Raw genomic sequence first — 20,193 nt, forward strand, 5'->3', positions numbered from 1 at the left:
TCAACATCCAAACATCAATTCTTTAATTTTGAATTAGACACAAGTTTATTTTTTAACTCACCAGTCATATATTGTTAGTTTTATTTTTTCACACACTGAAGGAAACTGTTAAAAAGAAACAGAACAAAGTCGTTATTTCTCAACTTATTCAACTTATTTCTCAACTATTAAAGTATGTAGTCTTACTTGTTCCAAAAGGAAAATAAAAGTCAAACCTTGATCTGAAGATTAACGACTTGATTCCACTCAGGGTTTGCATTTTTTTCAATTATATTTGTGCAAATCTGTAAAATTATCAAAGCAAAACAGTAGGTATTCACGATTCTCATTTCCATAAATTCACAACATAGGCATCCTAGATTATGACTCCAGCAGTTTACTTACCAGTTATATACTTAGTAGCCTGATTAAAGTTTATTTCTCTTCCAACTTTTTGGTAAATATAGCATGGGTTTAATATTTATCTTTGCTCCTTCTATGCACTAAAAGTTAATTTTCAATCACCAGGTTTCTAACTTTGGATTAGCGAAATGATGCAAGAGTTAATGTTTATTGAGCACCTATTACAGACTAAGAAGTACCTCTTCATTAGCGTGTACACACAGATCTTTTGATCCTGGCCACCAGCTCCTGTCAAAACCAGTCAGCCACATCTCTCTCGCCCTCACATGCCTCACCCAGTCTGCTAGTAAATCCTGACACCCCAGCTTCATGCAAATGCTGATCCCCACCCGACCCCCGCTGACACCTGCTGTTGGCTTCTGTCTGACGCACAAGCCCTCTCCCGCCTCCTTACTTTCATGGCACCCCCTGTGCAGCAGTCTCAGTGAGCTCTCCAAGCACGCTCAGAATAAAGTCTAGACCCTACTCTGGCTGATAAAACCCAGCCTGCCCGTCTCCCCCCACCCCAAATCTGATTTCATCTCTTCGCTTCCCCTGGCTCATTGCCCTACAGCCGCATGGAGATTCTTTCACTGCAAATGTGTCTTCCTCTTGGGGCCTTTACATCTGCTCTTCTCTCTGCCTGGAAGCCCCTGCCTCCCACCCAGACCTCACATCATCCAGACCTCTGCTCCAATGTCACTTCCTCAAAGGTGTCCCATCTGATAACCTAGCGAAAACCCACCCCTCCAACCCTTTGTACCAATAACTTCTTGTCCCCCGCTCTGTTTTCTGCATAGGACTGGGCACTATCTAAAATCATGAAATTACTTGTCTGCTTGTTAACTGCTGTCCCTTCTACTACAAAGGGAGCCCCAGGAAAGCCATGACTGTCTTGCTGACTTCTCTATCCCCAGCATATGGGGCAGTATTGGTATTTAGTAGGCTCACAATAATTACTTCTCTAATGAATTAACCCTTATCAACAATCCTATGAGAGTATTATTATCCTGATTTATAGTTCAGGAAATTGACACTGAGAGATTAAGGAATTTGCCTAACTGCCTCTGGAGTGGGCTAAAGTCTGAATTTAAATCTCACTCCAGAACTGAGATTCTCCACCCCTTCCCCCACCACCAACTCTCCTAGGAAATGACACTTGGTCCTTAGGTGTGTGGTTTGCCAAATCTTGTGTTCATAACTAAATGGTTCAACTATACAGAAGATGCTAGTTCTTCATGCCTACAGCTGTCCATGGTGCATTGTTATTCTACTACAGAATCCCAGTCTCCCATCTTTGACCTTCCTAGTAGGTAAAACTGGTTTACAGATGTGTCTGCACCAAGAGTCCCCTGGCTCTTCCCAGCGGACTGGGATGGGGCTCCCCTGCCTGCTAACCAGTTTCGGCAGCTCACTGGGGCCTCGGAAGTGAGAAGCATGAAGGGAGTGGGCAGCTGGGCATTGGGGCCTATATTCTACATTTATTTACCAGGGATCATTGTTGCCCATGAGGGAGCTTGCCTTAGATTAAGACAATGCTTGGATCTGAGAAATAATCCAAATAATTCATTGATAGTTTTCACGTTCTATTCTTTCAAAAGATCGAATTTTCTAATTTGAATCCTGCATACTTTCCACTCCAAAATAAACCCGTGGAGAAGTCTGCATGTTCCGACTCAGATAATCTACATTCGTGCAAACTTCCCAAAATCATCAGGGGGCTACTTTAACAAAGAGTAAACAGGAATTCACTCCAAGGAAAGCACAGTGGTTTAAATATTTATTTCTAGAGGCGTCTGCGTTAGATCACATACAAACCTTTTTTCCAGCAAAGGAAACTTCTACAAAAGGATCCACTAGGTTTTTTTTATCTGCATTGCCTCCAAATATTTCCTTTACCGTCTGTGAGAAGGCATCATCCACTGGAAAGCAATATGTCACACAGCAGAAATGAAATTTGATTTTCTTAAAAGGATAGAAATCACTCAGCAAAATTAAAGTTTTTCTCCTATACACGAAGACAGTTGCAACAAGAATTGTTCTCAAAAGTGTACTGCAGAAATCTTGTCTTAGCTGCGAAAGAAAGGTGTTCTCCCCACAAAGTCCAAAAAAACCCAAACCAAAACAAACAAATAAGAGCATCTTGGAAAATAAAGCAATAAATTATTAAATGAAAATCAGTCATTTGTTGAGGGAAAAAGTAGAATAAAGTCAGTCCATCCAGATAGGGTAAGAGGCAATTCAAAAACTCAGCCTGGTTTCGGGAAGCTTTATGTCAAAATGATATAAGCCTAGTCTGATTTTTTTCAGAGAAATTCATGGAACTTTGGCATAATCACAAATAACATAATCATAAATAACACATTTAAGCAACTATAAACAGTGTATCTCTCTGTTTTAACAAACTCAGAAGTGAATGGGGTCAATTAAACCGGTCCACGTAGGAGGTATAATGTGAGGTTTAATGTATTTACCTCAATTAAGATATTTCTGAGGAGAGATGAGGTAAGTGTTATAGGGTGTTAAACAAGAGAGGGAGTGGGTTCCCAGGGAAAGTAGCAAATCCTGAAGAGATCCATGGCCTCTAGACAGAGTGCTGACTCCTGGGGACTGGGAGAGGGGTCCCATGCAGGAAGCAGACAGGCTGGGCAGGGCAGAAGGGCACTGGGTCCCTGGCAAGGACCCAGGAGCATCTGGACTAGTTTCTATGAGTAAAATCACCGTAACTGATTCTCTTAAGTGCATCCAATCTCTTGTTATATGTACCTCATAACAAAATGTTGACAGATCACTAGTTATTGGCACTTAACGACCCTTTGCTCAGCCGTTTTTAATAATTTAATAACAAACACATTTATCTGTTCCCAAAATTTCCTATTCTCCCTTGGGATGAAAGGAGTTGGAAGTTCTGCCTGCTGCCCTCTCTTCAGTGTCCTTCCAGAATAAGGAGAAGATGTAGAAGAGGGTAGGAGGGAAGAGACGGAGCAGGATGGGCCAAAGGCTTAATAAGGAACATGGATCAGTGACCAGCTGGCGGTCCCACCAACCTGCTCAGGTAGCTTTCATGGGGCCAGAACGAATGAAAAGAAGCCCCTGGAGGCCTTCAGAAAGAAAAACATACGACAGGTAGCACCAATCACTATTCAGAGTATGATGTTACCACATGTGATCATGGAGAGAACTGGTCATCCGGGGGCAGAATGAAATCCATACGTACTCTGGGGGATGTCCTCTGCTCGGTAGATTTTAAGCAAGAAGGTCACCCACCGGAGGGTGATGCCAGCAGGGAGTAACAGATTACTCTCCACGTCATCGCTATCATCACGGTCTCGCTTCTCAGTCTATTGGGGAGACACGATTACAAATGAGACACAGAGAGAAGCAGCACGTGTAAGAAGCCAAACTGTCACTTATAAAATGAAACCAACTGGAATTGTTTCCATTGGGATTTCCTGTGCTTCGGGCTTAAGAGTTCAGCTACCAATTTGACCTCGAAATTGGGCTGCAAAATCAAAGCTCCTAAGTTTCTTCAATCAATACACCACAAGAAAATAACGCGACCTTTTGTAATTCTATGAGCACTAAATAGGAGAGGAAGAGAGAGACAGTTCCTGAAGTTTTTCCGATTTCTCTTGGGCACTTCCTGTCTCCCAATTTGTTGTCCAGCCTCCTAGAAGGACAACTGTCCCTCCTGGTAGCAATGCCTGAATCTGCAAGTGAGCCATACTCTGTAGGTAAAATGATGCAGAGGAGTCTTGAAAACACACGTATCTTTACTGAATGAAAAACGCACTCATGGACACCAGGAAGGAGTCCAAGTGAGCTAGAAGAATAGCTCCGTCGTGAAGAAATGAACAGCTTCCAAAAAAATAGGAGGAGTTGGAAGGTTGGGGTTATTGATTGGAAGCTGTGTTGCTTTTCACAATGACTGATGCCCACTTGCTTAACTCTTGGTCCTCTTTTTTAGTGAAAAAATGTAAAAGGTAGAGAACAGAGGGGCTCACAGGAGGCTCATCTCCGGTTCCCAGGATGAACATGCTGACTTTCATGTAACCTTTAGCACCCGAGCTGGCATCTTCAGGGGCATTGAGGAGAAGCCATTTTCTCATGACAGCATGACCTAAAATAAGGATTAAAAGGACAGGGACACCCTAAAGATAAACTGACAGGTCTGTGATTTCATCTGCTGCAAGATAAACAGTTATTTCCTCTGAAGTATCATAATGACACCAAGTTTGCCAGATGAGTCTCTATATTAATGTCCCCTACTTTGCACTGACCAGCCCCCAGCCCCAATCCTGCCCTGGTGTCACTCAAAGAAGGCTCTCTAAGCTCTATTAGTTTTATAATTTGATTTTGATAAGATCAAAATATCATCACAAAACAGAGAAGTTACCTACTTGTGAATGTTAGGATAAGTACCGTTAGATTAAAAAAAGATATCCACATTAAGCTATTATTATTCATTCCTGCTAAGTATCCTTCCCCTCCTCAGTCAAGAAAAAAAATTTTTTTATTCATTTTTTGATTCTGTCAAATTTTCTTGATTCCCAGAATCTTCAAGTTCATGGGGAGAAAGAACATTACTTACTTACCAGGTTCATCATAAATGAATCCAACATCAATCTGGGAAAAGATAATTTAAAATAGCTCAAATAGATTTTAAAATCAGTTTAGTCACTGCAAATAAATCATCATTATTATATTTAAATATGAGGCTCTTGACAAGACTTCAATTTCTTTGAGAACATTTCCATCTTACCCCCTTTGCATCCCCAATGCCCTGCCTGATGGGTGGCACACAGAAGACCCTCCCCTCAATCAATCATTTCGAATGAATGAACTAGCTAGTCTTAGAGCTAGAAAGGACCATGGAAGTAGGATGACCAATGTGTCCTGGTTTGCTTGGAACTTTTCTCCGAGCACAGAAAGTCTCACGTTCTGTGAAATCCCTCAGTCCCAGGCACACTTGGACTTTGGTCACCCTATGGGTATTCGCCTGGCCTAATTTCCTATCCAATATTCCTCTTCCTTCTCCTCCAGCTAATGCTAATGTTAATATAACCATCGACTGGGCACTTCAATGTGCCAAGCACTGTACTAGATGTTTTTATATATTCTATCCCACTTAGTCTTCACAATGACTCCATTTTGCAAAGGAAACTAAGGATCAGTGGGTATGTGGCTAGTTGGTGGCAGACAGGGTATGAACACACGTATGCCTGATCCAGATCGTTCTCTAGGACTTCCTTTGAGCCCCTCCCTTCCTTTGAGAGGCAGCCCATTCCACGTAGAATTGTTGGGAAGCACCCACCAACTATTTGTCTTTGATTCCAACGAGAGTTACCTGGAAAAGCACTCTGATTCTCTTTCCTGTTTTGGCTTGCTTTTCCTTGTCCAGATTTACAATAATTGGCCTTGTAGATGGGGCACTGGGACCGCTGGTAAGTGGAGCTGGGGGATGGGCTTCTTGTCACTGTAGCACCTCATTGGCTTCCATCCACAGCTGCAACTCTGGGAGCGCCCTGAGGTGGCAGCTTCCTGGCATTTGCTTAAGGCACAGTAAGTGTTGCACTTTAGAAGGTGGCTAGACCCAGGCCAGGGAACACTTGACTGGTTTGTGGCCCTTGGGGCATACATATCCTTTTGGCATGCCAGCCCTCAGCAAAGACCATGGCGTGAATCCCTCACACATAACTTTAAGATGTCATCAAGGCGGACAGCCTGATACCTGGCCAGGAACCTGACTCCTCATTACGAAAGTGTCCATCTAAGTTGAACGAAACAGATGGTTGGCACCCACCTTAAATTCCCCCATCAGACAATCTGCCCGCAAAGAATGGGAATTATAAACCTGGAAGAAAGAAGAGCCATGAGAAGCTTCCTGGCTTTATCTGGCAGTTAGAGAGCATGACCTTTCTTCTCTGTAGTCCCCTTACCCGAATGCTGATGATCTCATCCATCAGTTCAGAAGGGGTCATGTGGATGTTGTAGAAAAATAACTGTCAAAACGGAAGAGAAAAATGTTTGAATGTTAACAGAGGTGGACTCAGGTTTAGTGTGATCCAATGCTACAATGTGGGAACTCTCCTAAAAAATGATAAAACATAACCCCCAAGGTAGATTTGACCAGGAGAACGCATTGCAGGGCCCTCAAAAAGGCCACGAAGCTTAAGCAGCATGAGCTTCTTGGCAAACTCACCTTTGCATGTTGGAAAAAGGAAAAAGAGGTATGTAGCAACTATAGCATTTATGTAATGAAAGAGACCAGAAATATGCTAACTGATGTAAAGATCTAAGGTTCCTTCCTGCTGCAAATCTCACTAAAATGGGCACTTGGGGCTTGCATGACCTGGAAAGTTGAGTTGAGTTCCCTACAATTGTCCTGAAAAAAGTTCTTTTTAACCTTTTAAAAAAACATCTGGGATCCACTCAAGGATCATACTACATTTGGCTGTTGTGTCTCTTTAGTTTCCTTTTTTTTTTTTTAATTTTAGAGGGAGAGAGAGAGAGCGAGAGCAGGAGGGAAAGCAGAGGGAGGGGGAGAGGAAGAGGGAAAGAATCCCAAGCAGACTCTGCGCTGAGCATGGAGCCAGACCACACACATGGGGCTTGATCTCACGGACCCTGAGATCATGACCTGAGCTGAAACCAAGAGTCAGACGCTTAACTGTGCCACCCAGATGCCCCAGCTTTAGTTTCCTTTTATATAGAACTGTGCTCCTGCCTATTTTTGTTATTTATTTTTTTTCTATCAAGATCTGTTGCCTTGTAGAATATCCCACAATCTGGATTTGTGTGAATATTTCCTCACCATTAGATTCAAATTGGCCATTTCACAAGAAATTACACAGATGATATTGATCCTTCTATTATATTATATCAGGACACACACATCAGTTTGTCCCATTACTGATGATAACAAGTTTAATCACTTGGTTAAGAAGATGTAGGTAAACTAGGGATTTTTTTTTTTTTTTAAGTAAACAATTTTATCGATTCCTGAACTGATCTGCTTTGAGTCTCAAGTATTTGATTATTCCCTTTTGCCCAGAGATCTAATCTCAAAAAAAATTCATTATGATGGGAAAATTCTAAGGTGGAGATTCTTGCCGTGCTCCTCAGAATGTAGCAGAGTAAATATTCATCCCACATGATAAATGCATCACACCTTAGGTGTCAAATTGCCCAGCAGCTTGTCCTCCCTGCAGTCCAGTCTTCTCCTCCCCAGTGAGCCCCTCTCAGGCTTTCCCGAAGTCCACTTAAGTGCCCCCCCCCACCAGCGCACACCCACATCTCCTTGTCTGCATTGACACGACTTAGCAGCATGCTGTTGTCTGCAGCTCATCCAAGGAGGAGAAGTGACAAGTGAGAAGAAGATGGGCCTTCTGTGAAGGGAGGACCAGCCTGAACAAAGGGGGAGAAACTGGAACACCAGAGAGAAGAAACCAGTTCCTTTTATGCACAGGGGCAGGAAAAAGAACAAAAGCTGGAGCCGGGGCTGGGAACTCAGAGGAACGGTGACAGGAAACCATGGTAGGGAAGGCCCGGGCTCAGAGAACCGGGCGTGGGACTCACGCCTGAGGAATCTCAGAAATGCGTCTCCTCCGCAGAGCAAGGCTGGGCTCGGAAACCTCCCCAAACCTCATTTCTCCTCACAGCCCTGATTGTGGAGTTTTGTGGTACCTGAGGTGACTACCAAGGTATTCAGCGCTTTTGAGGAGTGTTACAGAGAAGAGGTCAGCAGAAGGATTGTATTCTCAGTGTGGGAGGGAAAAGAAAACCCCTTTTGGCTCCTAATTGCTTTCCTTTTACGTATGTTATTTTTACAGCCAGGTAGGTTTTGACACCTTTAAAAAGTCAGCCATTGCTGTCCTTGTGAAAATTGTAACATCCGCCTTAGAGCTGTGACTGAAACTTGGTATTTTTTTTTTCTTTTCTGAGGGTCCAGCATCAAATGGTCTTAATTGTGAAAATGTGCTGGCTGTGCCTTTTTTTTTTAAAGTAGCAAAGCGATCACAGAAATTACTTAGCGATCCCTCAGAGACATCCTGCTGATTAGAAAGAGCAAAGGCAGATGCAGGTGACTTCACGTGCTCCACCCTTACGGGAGCAAGGACCCGTCAGGGCAGGTACCGGCAGCTCTGAGAGCCAGGCCGTGTGATTTCAAGACCCAGTGCTTCTTACGACTCTTGAACGCTGGAACTCTGCCTTGTCCTTACCAGATGTTGGCCCACAAGATCCCCTTCCACGTGGGACAGGGGAGAGGGGGTGGAAGGCAGGAAGGTGGGTATAGATAGAACAGACTCACTGAGCAGAAACCGATATCACGCCCATTTACCTCATCATAAAATGGGTTGTTCCCTCTCTTGATCCTCGTTCGGTGTGTCTGGCCACAGACATGGACCTTGACCACAGGCCTGATGTTGTTGCCACTTAACTGGCGGCCCTCAATCACTCGGACACGGATCTGCAGGCACAGAAGGGGGCTCATTACTGATCCTTTCCCAGCGCCGGGCGAGAGAATCCTCAGGTGCCAGGTCGGCCCGTCTGCCTGTAAGGATCGCTGAAGGGCCAGGGCAGGTGTGCACGGACTGGGGGTGGCCCCCCTGCTCATTCCCAAGGTGGAGCTGGGGTTGGGTTGGAGAAACCGACAGCAGGAGGAGGGTTGAAACAGTCCAGAACTGGCCCGGGAAGGGGCAGAGCAGGGCTGGGGGAGAAGCAGGGAGGCGCTGCTCTGAGCCCAGCCTCCCACCTGGTCTGCCTGAGCCCGGGATGTACTAACTCACTCCACCGCTGTCTGCCAAGGAAGCGCCCAGAACTATGAAGATGCACTATTGTGCTTCTATTCTTTCCTACCACCAAGGGGAAGGAGGCGTATAATTCTATTTCTCTGAAGAGCCTCATCTGGCTTGATTCCATCTACTCTTGCATGCAAAACAGAGAGGGACAGCTCTTCTTCTTGGGTTTACTCCCTGATGTCCCATTTTGCTCGTCGGGATGCTGCACATAGCAATAGGTCCTTCCCAGCAGCACTGCAATTGCCAGAAGCTGGGCAATTATGGTGGTAAAACCAAAATGTGGGGCCCGTGGGCTGTTCCCACCTGGAAGTCCTGAGGCTTGTTGGACAGCATCCGCCGACTCTTCTTTCCTTTCGTGAGCCTCCGGGCAAGGTGGGTCTCTGACACCATCCCAACTGCCCCCCTGGGCCCAGGGCCCCTGGCTGCACCATCCAACCTGTCTTCATCACCTCCATCTTCCTCCTCGTCTCCTAAAACACCAACAAGGAATCCTGTCAGAGATGGGCCTCATCCTGTGAATGTCTGAACTCAGGTTTCCTGGACACAGTTTTCAGTGTTCCTGAGGTGGCCCAGGAAGGAGCTGCTCCTTCTTGGTGACACTTACTTGGGATGTGCTGTGACTCAGATAGAGTTTCTTTAGGAAAATGTGTTCACAGTGCATCAGGGCACTCATTCAGGCTATACTCAAAGTGACCAAGAGAGCACCAGAGACGAAGGGGAGAGCAGGAGGAGAAGGCTCGGTCGGGCCCCGCCCCAAATCACCCAGTTCTGATCTGAGGACCCAGCCTGAGGTCAAGGGGCCTTTCTGCGGTTAGAATGGAGAGGAGAGAAAATCTCGGGGGGAAACCTGGAGCTTGGCAGAGGAGACTTCGACTCCACCATCCCCAGTGCTGGTCTTTTCTGCAGAGATTTACTCCTGAGGTTTCCGTACTGCCTCCTTCCTGCTTGAGCCTCCTCGTTCCCGAATGCCCTCTCCACCCTCACAGAAGATGAGAAATGCATCTCCAGTTTCCTTGCCAAGTACACCAAGGTGGTCTCATGCTCTCCCTCTGCCCACCTCATCTGTCACTTCCACATACATCTGTCTCCTCGTTTATCCCCTTAGCTTCCCTTCATACTCGGGGCGGCGGGGGAAGGGGTTTCCTAATTGATAGAGGGAAGCCCCTCCCAATACCTGAGAGCCTACTTCCTTCTGATTCTTTGGAAACACCCCAAGTGTCTCCCCTGCCCTCTTGAGTACCTCCAGTGGATCCTTCCCCACAGGGCCTTCCCTCTGCCTTCACATAGGCACAGATCCTTCTCTCCTTAAAAAAAAAAAAAAACAACTAAATTCTGCTTACCATGTCTCCCCTTTCTTTTATTCACAAACGCTTTTAAACTCACTGACCAACTTCAGCTTTTCTTGTCTTAATAGACGAAGTGTGAACTCCTGGTAATCTGTGCAGTATAATTTACGAGATCCTATAAGACTAACTACCTTGTCCAAAAAATAATAGCATTCACACTCCCTACCTTTGGATTCTGAAACTCCTCCTTTATGATGCAAAATCATGTAAGAGACTGAATTTCCATGTGGATACATTTGTCAGTCACTCACACCATAGTATGAGTTAGTTCAGTCTGCCGTGTAGCATAGCTCTTAAAGCTTGGTTCTGGACTCATGTGGCCTAGGTTCAAATCCCAATTTCGAGCTGTGTGAGTCTGAATAAGTTTGTTGTTTTTTAATTTAATTTAATTTTATTTTATTTATTTATTTGACAGAGAGAGACAGTGAGAGAGGGAACACAAGCGGTGGAGGGGGGAGAGGGAGAAACAGGCTCCCCACGGAGCAGGGAGCCCGATGCGGGGCTCGATCCCAGGACCCTGGGATCATGACCTGAGTCGAAGGCAGACGCCTAACAACTGAGCCACCCAGGCACCCCTGAATAAGTTTCTTAATTTCTGTTTCAGTTTTCTCATTTGTAAGAAGGGAGAAATAATAGTTTTTACCACAGGGTTATTGTAAAGATAAAATTAATCTATATGCAAGCCTTCAATATGGTGCCTAGCACAGAGGAACATGCAATAAATTAATCTTTTTTTTTTTTTTTTTAACTTTTGTTGAGGGATCAGTTTTGGTGGGAGCACGGAACACTAGAACACTTCCCAGAGAGCAGGCATGAGGTAGGGGTGGGGGCACAGCAGTCAGTGGGCAGCATGGGGGAGGGGGGCACAGAGTTGAGGAAGGGGCAACCACAAGGAAGGAAAAGACCCCCCAACCCCCACCATGTACTGCTTTGGAGTTCCGCCCAGGGTGAACCCTCCTTTTACCACCCCTCATTCACGCTCAGCCTATCCAGCCACTTCTGTCTGTAAAGGTCAACCATGACCTCCTCTGGTTAAGCTCAGGGCCCTTTTCTGAGTCTTCCCACCCCACCAAACATGGCCTTGGGCACCAGGACCCATACACACTTCTTTGAGTCCTGCAGCTCTCTTCCTGGTACTCTGACTAAACCTTCTCAGGTTCTTTGTGGGCTCCTTCCATGGTCTACTCCCCAAGTGTGACTTCCCACACTGTTCCTCAGCCTCCGCTCCGCTGACCTGACGCCCTCTGCATCTACACTTTGGAGTCACAGACGCACAGTGTTAGGCTAGAGGGGACTCCGAGATGCCCCGGTCGGACGTGCCCCTCACCACAGCGTCCAGAGAAGACCACTGAGGGCTGGAAAGCTGAGGTGACCTGTGAGGTTATTGGGAGCTGAGCTAAGATGAGGGCCAGGTCTTCACCCTACCTCACTGGCTCCAGACTGGGTTTAACACCAGGCTGCGGGGGAAGGAGGGGCTGTCTGCCTGGGCCCTCAGCACCTCTGTCAGGACACCTGGAAACCCCAGAGAGGCTGAAGGCAGGCAGGGCTACCTCTGCCCTTGCAAGATAATCTGGGTCTCCTCTACCCCATCTTTGAAGAGGCTTCAAACGCAAGGCTTACCTGCCACCCATCTTGGGGCGCCAGGGTCTTAGAATGTCTCTCCTCCCATTCTTCACTGGGTGAGCTCCTCAACTCCCTCAAGGCCCAGGTGAAATACACTGGCTCTGGACAGCACCACGCATGATCCTACCCAGGGGCGTGGTGTGTGCAGAACGAACGAGGCGACATGGCCCTGCCTTCTTGGGTTCTTCAGCCATGCAAAGCTCCTGGATGCTGGCGGGCGCTCTCCGACCTCCAGCCTCAGGGAAACACAGAAGGTCAGGGCCCCCTGCTGCAAACCTGTTCTGAACTGGGCAGTGGCTGGGCGGGATGCCTCTAGGGCTCCTCCCACACACAGCTAAGACAAACTCCCTTCGCCCATCCGGGGCCAAAGCAAGGCTTCCCTGCCTGCTGCAGACTGTTCCATGTGGGGTTGGTGGTTATGGAGGGCAGCAAGCAGAAGGAGGGGTAAATTGTACCCTTTTACGGTGCCGTGCCAGACTCTGTATGAGTCCTCATGAAGCTCTTAATGGATGCTTCCGAAAGACTGCAGGCAACGAAGAGCCAGTTTCTTCTAGGAAACACCTTCTGCCATTCAGAGTTGAGGCTGAGGGATGGGTCAGAGGAAACCAGCCTGAGTCATGGCGACTGCCAGCATCTTTGTACAGTGGCAGCAGGCTATTTGAGCAGGAAATCTCCCCTTTAGGCGGCAGGAAGCTGCACAGCATTCAACAATGCCACCCTAAGTGTTCCACAAAGAATGAGGGGGCCCTTCAGGCCCTGCCGAGCACACCCTTCTCTGCAAGCTCTCTCATTACCAGGGGTGGGTGGCTGTGTGGGCGGGCCCTGCTGCTGAGACCCAGGCACGAATCTGAACCACAGCCAAGGCGGGGGTCTACAAGGATGACTCTTCCTGACCACAGAGGGCAACATTATGTTGGAAACCATGGACTAAATAGAAAGTTGCTGGTTGTATTTGCTTCCTTGTATTTGCTGGCTGTAACAAAGAACCACTAACTGGGTGGCTTACAATAGAAATTTATTCTCTGAGAGTTCCAAACCCTAGAACGAGGGTGTTGGCAGGCCCATGCTCCCTCAGGGCCACCACCTCATCTAATCCTCTTCCATTCCTTGATGGAGAGTCCTTTCTGGAATTTTTTTTTTTTTTTTTTAAGTTGGCTCCATACCCAGCATGGAGCTTAGTGTGGATCCTGAGATCAAGACCTGAGCTGAAATCAAGAGTCAGATGCTTAACCAGTTGAGTCACCTAAGTGTCCCCTTTCTGGAATATGCTTTTTTTGCGGGGGGGGGAGGGGTCACAGCAACCCTGTTTTTCTAGAGTCCTAGAATGTCATTCTCTGCCTGTGATATTTTGTAATACTAATTTTAGAGAAAAATCCTTCCTTGCTTCTTATTAGCTGGTGGCTCCTGGCATTCCTTGGCTTGTGGCTGCATCCTTCCAATCTCTGCCTCTGTCATAACATGGCCTTCTCCCCTGTGTATCTGTGTATCCTCATCTCTTTTTATAAGGATACCAGCCACTGGATTTAGGGCCTGCCCTAATCCAGTATGATTTCATCTTAGTTAATAACATCTGCAAAGATCCCATTTCCACATAAGGTCACCTTCCGAGGTTCTGTGTAGGAATTTGGAAGGGACGCTATTCAACTCCGACAGAGGCCATCTTTTGTATCTTTCCAGTGTGTTCCATCTATTACTCCAGTCCACAGTCTGCAGCCACACAGGCCCTCCCAACCTATTGACCACACCACCTCCCCGGCCCCTCCCCCCACCACTGTCTTCACATCCTTTTCTCCTGACCTGTGCTAGAGTTTGTGCTTTAATACTGCCATGCTCCTCTTTGCCCCTCAACTCCTTCCTTTCTCTGGCTTATTGTACTCACCTGGTTCATTCAACCTCCACTCCCCCCACCCCTTCATCCAGGAGCTGAACTTGGCTGAACACTCATCTTCCTGACTCGTCTCACTTTAATTTCATGATCACACACCTTAAGTGGACTCGCAGGACTCTCTGGCCATCCTACCATATTTCCAAGGCATCTATTCAAAGTTTTCCCGGGTCCTGGTCTGAGAAGGCCACTCATTAGCCAACAAAGTCAAATCACTTCACCTTTCTGAGCTTCCACCTACTTTGCACCTCGAACGCTTCCGATACCCTCTCCATCCTTTCACTGCCAGCTGATGAACTTCTTATTTCATTGAGAAAACAGCCAATCAGAAGAGAATATCCTCATCCTCCCAACTCCAAGTCAACCTTCCTACCTGCATCTGTTGTCTGCCTTCCTCCTGCTACAATCACTAAACTGTCTGGGAACCCAACCTGGGGTCAGTCCTTCCGTATGTGCACAGATCTCATCTCCTCTCCCTACTCACAGATTCTACTTCTGTAATTTCTGCCTCTATAACCGCTCATCAGTTTTCCCTTCTCTGCTGGTCGTTGCCAAATGTGCTGAAATAGAGCCCACAATAAAAAGCAAAAAACCAACAAAACAAAAACAACTTTCCTTGACTCCATAGCACCCCCTATAGTTACTGCTCTCTTCTTCTCTTAACTGTCACTTGGGCCATGACAAGCTCTTCACAATTCCTTTGTATGAATGCTATCCTGCCTCTCCAACAATTACCATGACACTCGGTCAGACCCTACCAAGCTTCTGACTGCAGCCAACACGGACCTGCAGCCTTTCTGAATGTCAGCAACCCTCTATGTGACCCACACTTGGTTATAAACGATGCTTCACTTAACACTTACCAGTGGCTCTCCATCACAACTCCGCAACTTAACACAAGTCTTCATGTTTCCTGAGATGTAGTCTTGGCGTCTATTCCTGCAAACTGCCCCTGTATGTCATTACTGGTGACAGTGATGGCTGTCTGTTTGTTCCACCCAGTGCTGAAGAGCTGGCAGCCCCTAGGGGACCTTAGGTTACAGTCGTTTGCCTCTGGCTCGCCCGACTGTGCCCTTCCCCAGTGGGATGAACCTCCCTCCTTCAGGCTCCCGTGCTATCCTACTGTAGCATAAGAGAATGAGCTATCAGTCACTCAGATGTCACCAGATCTGCAGGCCAGCCCTTCGCCGCCCTCACTCTCATCCCGTGAGAGCTTCCCCATGAAGACAACTCCTAGCAGTGGCTGAAGAAGAGAGACACTTGCCCAGTCACCACTCAGCTTCCTCCTGGCCCGTAATACACACCCCCTCCCCCAGCCAGCAGCCCCAACACTATTCCATGCCTCTCGTCTTCCCACCTAGGCTCTAATTGGGCCAGCATTCCATCTAATCATCTTCCATTCCTTGATGGAGAGTTCTTTCTGGAATATTTTATGCCTTTTTTTTTTTTTCTGGTCACAGCAACTCTGTTTTTCTAGAGTCCTGGAATACCAACCTCTGCCTGTGATATTAATTTTGCTTCTCATGACAAAGTTTTGTTAAGTGGTTAAGGCAGAATTTAATTACCTTGGGCCAAAAGTCACTGCTAAATCAGAACAAAGGGCTGGTATCATACCATCAGTGCAAGTTAAAGAGTGCAAAGCAGAATGGGAGAGAGGAAGTTTCTAAGCATGAAAACATTTTGGAGATAACATGCTGATTTAGTTGTAAGGTTGAGTAATAACTTCTCTGGGTTTCTAGCATGTGGGAAGTTACGTAAATACATGTCTGCATTCAACCATAAGAAATTCATTACCCTCCACCCTGATTCTTGGGTAAATAGCACACATGCACTAAGAATTTTCTGGAATGGTTCTATACATAGACCAGAGCAAAGGTATCACAGAAGAGCCTCTAACCAAACAGTGATGCAAACACAGGCTTGCAAAGAAATCTTGGCAGCATCTGCCTTGGATCAACTGAGCTGTGATCCAGTCTAGCAGTCTAGTTGACCAAAGAGCTCCGACTGAGTCTGGGCAAGATAATGTTAACCAGATAAAATGCTCAACCCCAGGGCTTCTTAAAGTGAGCTCCAAATTCTGTTCTCATCAGGATCTCCTGGAAGTTCCTATTAACCATAGAGATTGTGGGGGGGGGGGGTCCCCTTCAGTCCAGCTAAGACATACTCTCTGGATGTAGGTGATAGAAATCTGCACATTTAAAGATCTCCCTTGATGATTTTTACTGTGTCTAAAATTTAAGAGCCACTTGTTTATTATGATCACTTTGGTTTTCTGAAATACCTTGAAAAAAAAAAATAGGCCTAGTAGAATCAGTTTGCTGGACAATGTCAAATAGAGGCCCAATCCTGGAAAGAGTGCCGCCAACAATTTTCTAGCACATTGATAATTTTCCAGTTCAGTTCTGACCAAGTCAGTCCCTTCTTCAACATATTCCATGGATCCCCATGGTCTGTCCAAGAACAAATGTCTCAGTCTGGCATGCCCAGCCCTTGGGAATACGCTTCCCTCTTACTACACCTCTGAATGAATCAGTCACTTTCATCTATTCACTAGTGTTCCCCAAAATGCCCTTCTTGAAAAGAAACATTTAAACCATATCCATTGCCTAGGTATCATTCACTTAATTCACTCAACCAACCAAGCATTTATTGAACAATTATGACTTAGTGCTAGGCACTAAGAATACACAGTTGAAATAGCTGAAAAAGTACTTTCTCTAAAAAAATTGTGTCCCATGCAATAATCTGCTTAGTCCTCTGTTGAGGAATATATTATATCAGCTCTGACCTATACTTATTCATGTTTATATGCTTATATCTTACCTTTCTACTGAAATGCAAGCTCCCTGGTGGCAGACAATGCCTTTCTCACCTCTGTATGCCCCAGGTGTCAGTAAATGTTTTCTAAACTGAATTGAATTGATTTTATTCAAATTCAATTAGCCAACTTATTTACCTCATTATAAACTGGATGGAATTTAATTTTAAGCATGGTGACTTTAGTGTTCATGGAATGAAATAAATTTGAAGTGGCAATGTCTAACTGTGAATGAGTTTTTGCATTTCTGTTGTTGAACAATGCACCAATTTAACAGATGGTTCTTCAAAAATAGATGTGAGATTTTAAAAATAGTTCATTCCGGCCACAGGAATGTAGGCTCCAGTCAAGCTAACTGACATCTGGTGAATCAAACTGGCAAGGTAACAGGTTTTCAGGAAGTCAAGCCTGTCATCTGGGTCATCCCACCCTTCTATCATGGGAACAGTCTTGGAGGTGGGTCAATGAAAGAGGTACTTCTGACACCACACATGTGCAGTCAAACCACCAATGCCCAGGGTCTATCATCTTTGTCATCTTGATATAAGAGCTCTAGGAAAACACTCCTTATAAACAAACCCCTTAGCTACAACACCAAAGACACAATCCTCAAAAGAAATAATTGATAAGCAGGACTTCATTAAAAGTAAAAGCTTCTGCTCTGCAAAAGACAATGTCAAGGTAATGAGAAGACAAGCCAAAGACTGGAAGAAAATATTTGTAAAAGACACAACTGATAAAGGACCGTTATCCTTTACATATACAAAATATACAAAGCACTCTTAAAACTCAAGAAAAAAAACAACTTGATTAAAAAGTGGACCGAAGACCTTAACAGACAGCTCACCAAAGATACAGATACACAGATGGCAGATAAGCATATGAGAAGATGCTCCAAAATCCTATGTCAACAGGGAAATACAAATTAAAACAATGAGATACCACTATACACCTATTAGGATGACCAAAATCTGGAAGACTGATAACACCAAATGCTGGCGAGGATGTGGAGCAACAGGAACTCTCATACATTGCTGGGAGGAATGCAAAACGGTACAGCCACTTTGTAAGACTGTTTTGCAGCTTCTTACAAAACTAAACATACTCTTCCCATGCGATCCAGCAATCATGCTCCTTGGTATTTACCCAAAGAGGCTGAAACTGTATCGTCACACAAAATCCACACACGGATGTTTATAGGAGCTTTATTCATAATTGCCCAACTTGAAAGCAACCAAGATGTCCTTCAGGAGGTGAATAGATAAATAAACTGTGGTATATCCAGACAATGGAATATTATTCAGTGCTTTAAAAGTGAGCTATCAAACCATGAAAAGACATGGGAAAATCTTAAATGCATACTACTAACTCAAAGCCAATCTGAAAAGACTGCATACTATATGATTCCAACTCGAGGACATTCTGGAAAAGGCAAAACTATGGGGACAATAAAGAGATCAGGGGTCACCAAAGGTTGGGTGGGGAGATGAATATGCAAAGCACAGAGGATTTTAGGGCAGTGAAAATACTCTGTATGATATTAAAATCATGGATATATGTCATTATACACTTGTCCAAACCCTAAAAAATACACCACCAAGAGTGAACTCTAAGGGAAACTAGGACTTTGGATGACTATGATGTGTCAACATAGGTTGTAAAAATTTGTAAAAATTGTACCATTCTGATGAGTGACACTGATGATGGGGAAGACTATGTACATCTGAAATCTCTGCTATCTTCCTCTCAATATTGTGCTAAACCTAAAACTGCTCTAAAAGAAAACAAAGTCCTCAAATACACACACAGACACACACAAGCCCCTCAGTATCCAATTCCTGGGATCTATGGTCAATTTTTTTCAATTTCCAGGGGTGAATTTTCTTGAGAATCTTCACTTCTGTGTTCTATCATTAATATTTCAAATTTCTTCTACGCAGGACTCACTGGGTGGATGGTAATCTTTAAAATCGGTATTGGTAATCATGAACAGTGGTTATCTCCGGAGGATGGGACTGCAGAAGATTTGCACTTTCTGTGTTTTACATTTCTGTAATGTGTACAGAAATATAAGCAGGTATTATAAGCAGGTATTGCTTTTATACTCAAAAAGAAGATCAACAAGTTCAAATTTTTAAAAAACTTTGTAAAGATCTGTATAAATTAGAGGAAGCAGACTCATTACTTTGACATAGAATGGTAAAGTTTTTTAAAGAGTCAATTGAAAGGAAGGGAAAAAAAGAAATTCTGGGCCAGATGTTCTGTTTAGGTTATTAAAGTATGTGATGACAGGAGGTCTGACTGTCTTGCTGTTATTTCTCTGCCTTATATTTGTTGGTCTTATCTTCCCCCAAGACTGTAAGTTATTGTTCTTTGGGGGGGTTTTTTCCTTAGTGTCTTCCCTAGCATGAAGTTGTAGTGAGCATCCAAAGATACCTTTGCTTAGTTGAACTGAATTGTCTTATTAAGACAAAAAAGGTTTTCCCTTGAGACATCCAAATAACCCAGGATATTGAAAGTTTTGGGTTTTTTTTAAGTGCTGAAGAAGCTGGATTACAAAGCCTACATTCAGAATGTCACCCTTGACCCGGCTTTGGTGAATAGTCATCTTATAGAGCAAAGACAGCACTTCCAGATTAAAGAACCCTGTTCATTTTTTAAAGTACGAAATTTCATTTTGTCATCTCACACTTAAAATGATACTGCCCTGCAGACACAGCTCATTTCCTGGCCGGCCCCTGTTAAAACTCTCTGTTTCAAACCCAAATAAAAGGAGCCCAGGTCCTGGTTTCTCTATCTCCATCCAGCAGTTATCAGGGATTCTAGAGAACTTCTGGGACAGACCTTGGCCAGCTGCCATCACGGAGCCTGCTGGGAGTGAGATTCCTAAGAAAATGGGTGAACTCCCAGTCTACAAACACTGCTGGAGCTTTAGTGCTGCCAAAACAATCCAGGAGCCTAGACGGCAAGGATTTTCTCCCCACTGGGTTTAAAAGTTCAAAGTTGGTGCTCTTCTCATTTTTTCCCCTTTTTCCCTTTGCTCCCGAGAAATCGCATAATTTCTGAGCTTGGCCTGACCTTGGTCCATCTCAGGAGATGGGACCTTCCCCTACATTCTCAAATAGCTTGGTAAATTGCTTATTCTCAAAGTCTCTCTGGTTCACTAGGACACAACCTTTTTCTTTTTTTAAAGTCATCCCAACGTGACTTTGAGCCAAGCCAGATCATTCTTTTCCAATAGGTCTGATATTTAGAGGAAACAATTTGAATGTTCATACAGAGTGCGCCACCCAACTGAGCTCATGACTGCACGCCTGGAACTGTTTTTGTAATAACAGT

General features: G+C 45.0%; 1 protein-coding gene across 3 annotated transcripts in view; it reads right to left on the reverse strand.

Moving 5' to 3' along the window:
* The window catches only part of MYOF (myoferlin), a 153,238-nt gene that overhangs the window by 82,521 nt on the left and 50,524 nt on the right, over positions 1 to 20,193 (reverse strand). For all 3 annotated transcript variants that reach the window (XM_035025232.1, XM_035025241.1, XM_035025221.1), the window contains exons 6-15: positions 9,486 to 9,652; positions 8,723 to 8,851; positions 6,321 to 6,383; positions 6,185 to 6,235; positions 4,977 to 5,007; positions 4,386 to 4,501; positions 3,599 to 3,722; positions 2,200 to 2,303; positions 216 to 284; positions 62 to 105 (exon numbers count right to left, since the gene is read on the reverse strand). In XM_035025232.1, the coding sequence (XP_034881123.1) occupies positions 62 to 105; positions 216 to 284; positions 2,200 to 2,303; positions 3,599 to 3,722; positions 4,386 to 4,501; positions 4,977 to 5,007; positions 6,185 to 6,235; positions 6,321 to 6,383; positions 8,723 to 8,851; positions 9,486 to 9,652 (898 nt within the window). The remainder of the gene's footprint in view (positions 1 to 61; positions 106 to 215; positions 285 to 2,199; positions 2,304 to 3,598; positions 3,723 to 4,385; positions 4,502 to 4,976; positions 5,008 to 6,184; positions 6,236 to 6,320; positions 6,384 to 8,722; positions 8,852 to 9,485; positions 9,653 to 20,193) is intronic.

This window comes from Mirounga leonina, unplaced genomic scaffold (assembly GCF_011800145.1).
Source record: "Mirounga leonina isolate KUSES-001 unplaced genomic scaffold, KU_Mleo_1.0 Mir_114, whole genome shotgun sequence".
NCBI lineage: Eukaryota > Metazoa > Chordata > Mammalia > Carnivora > Phocidae > Mirounga > Mirounga leonina.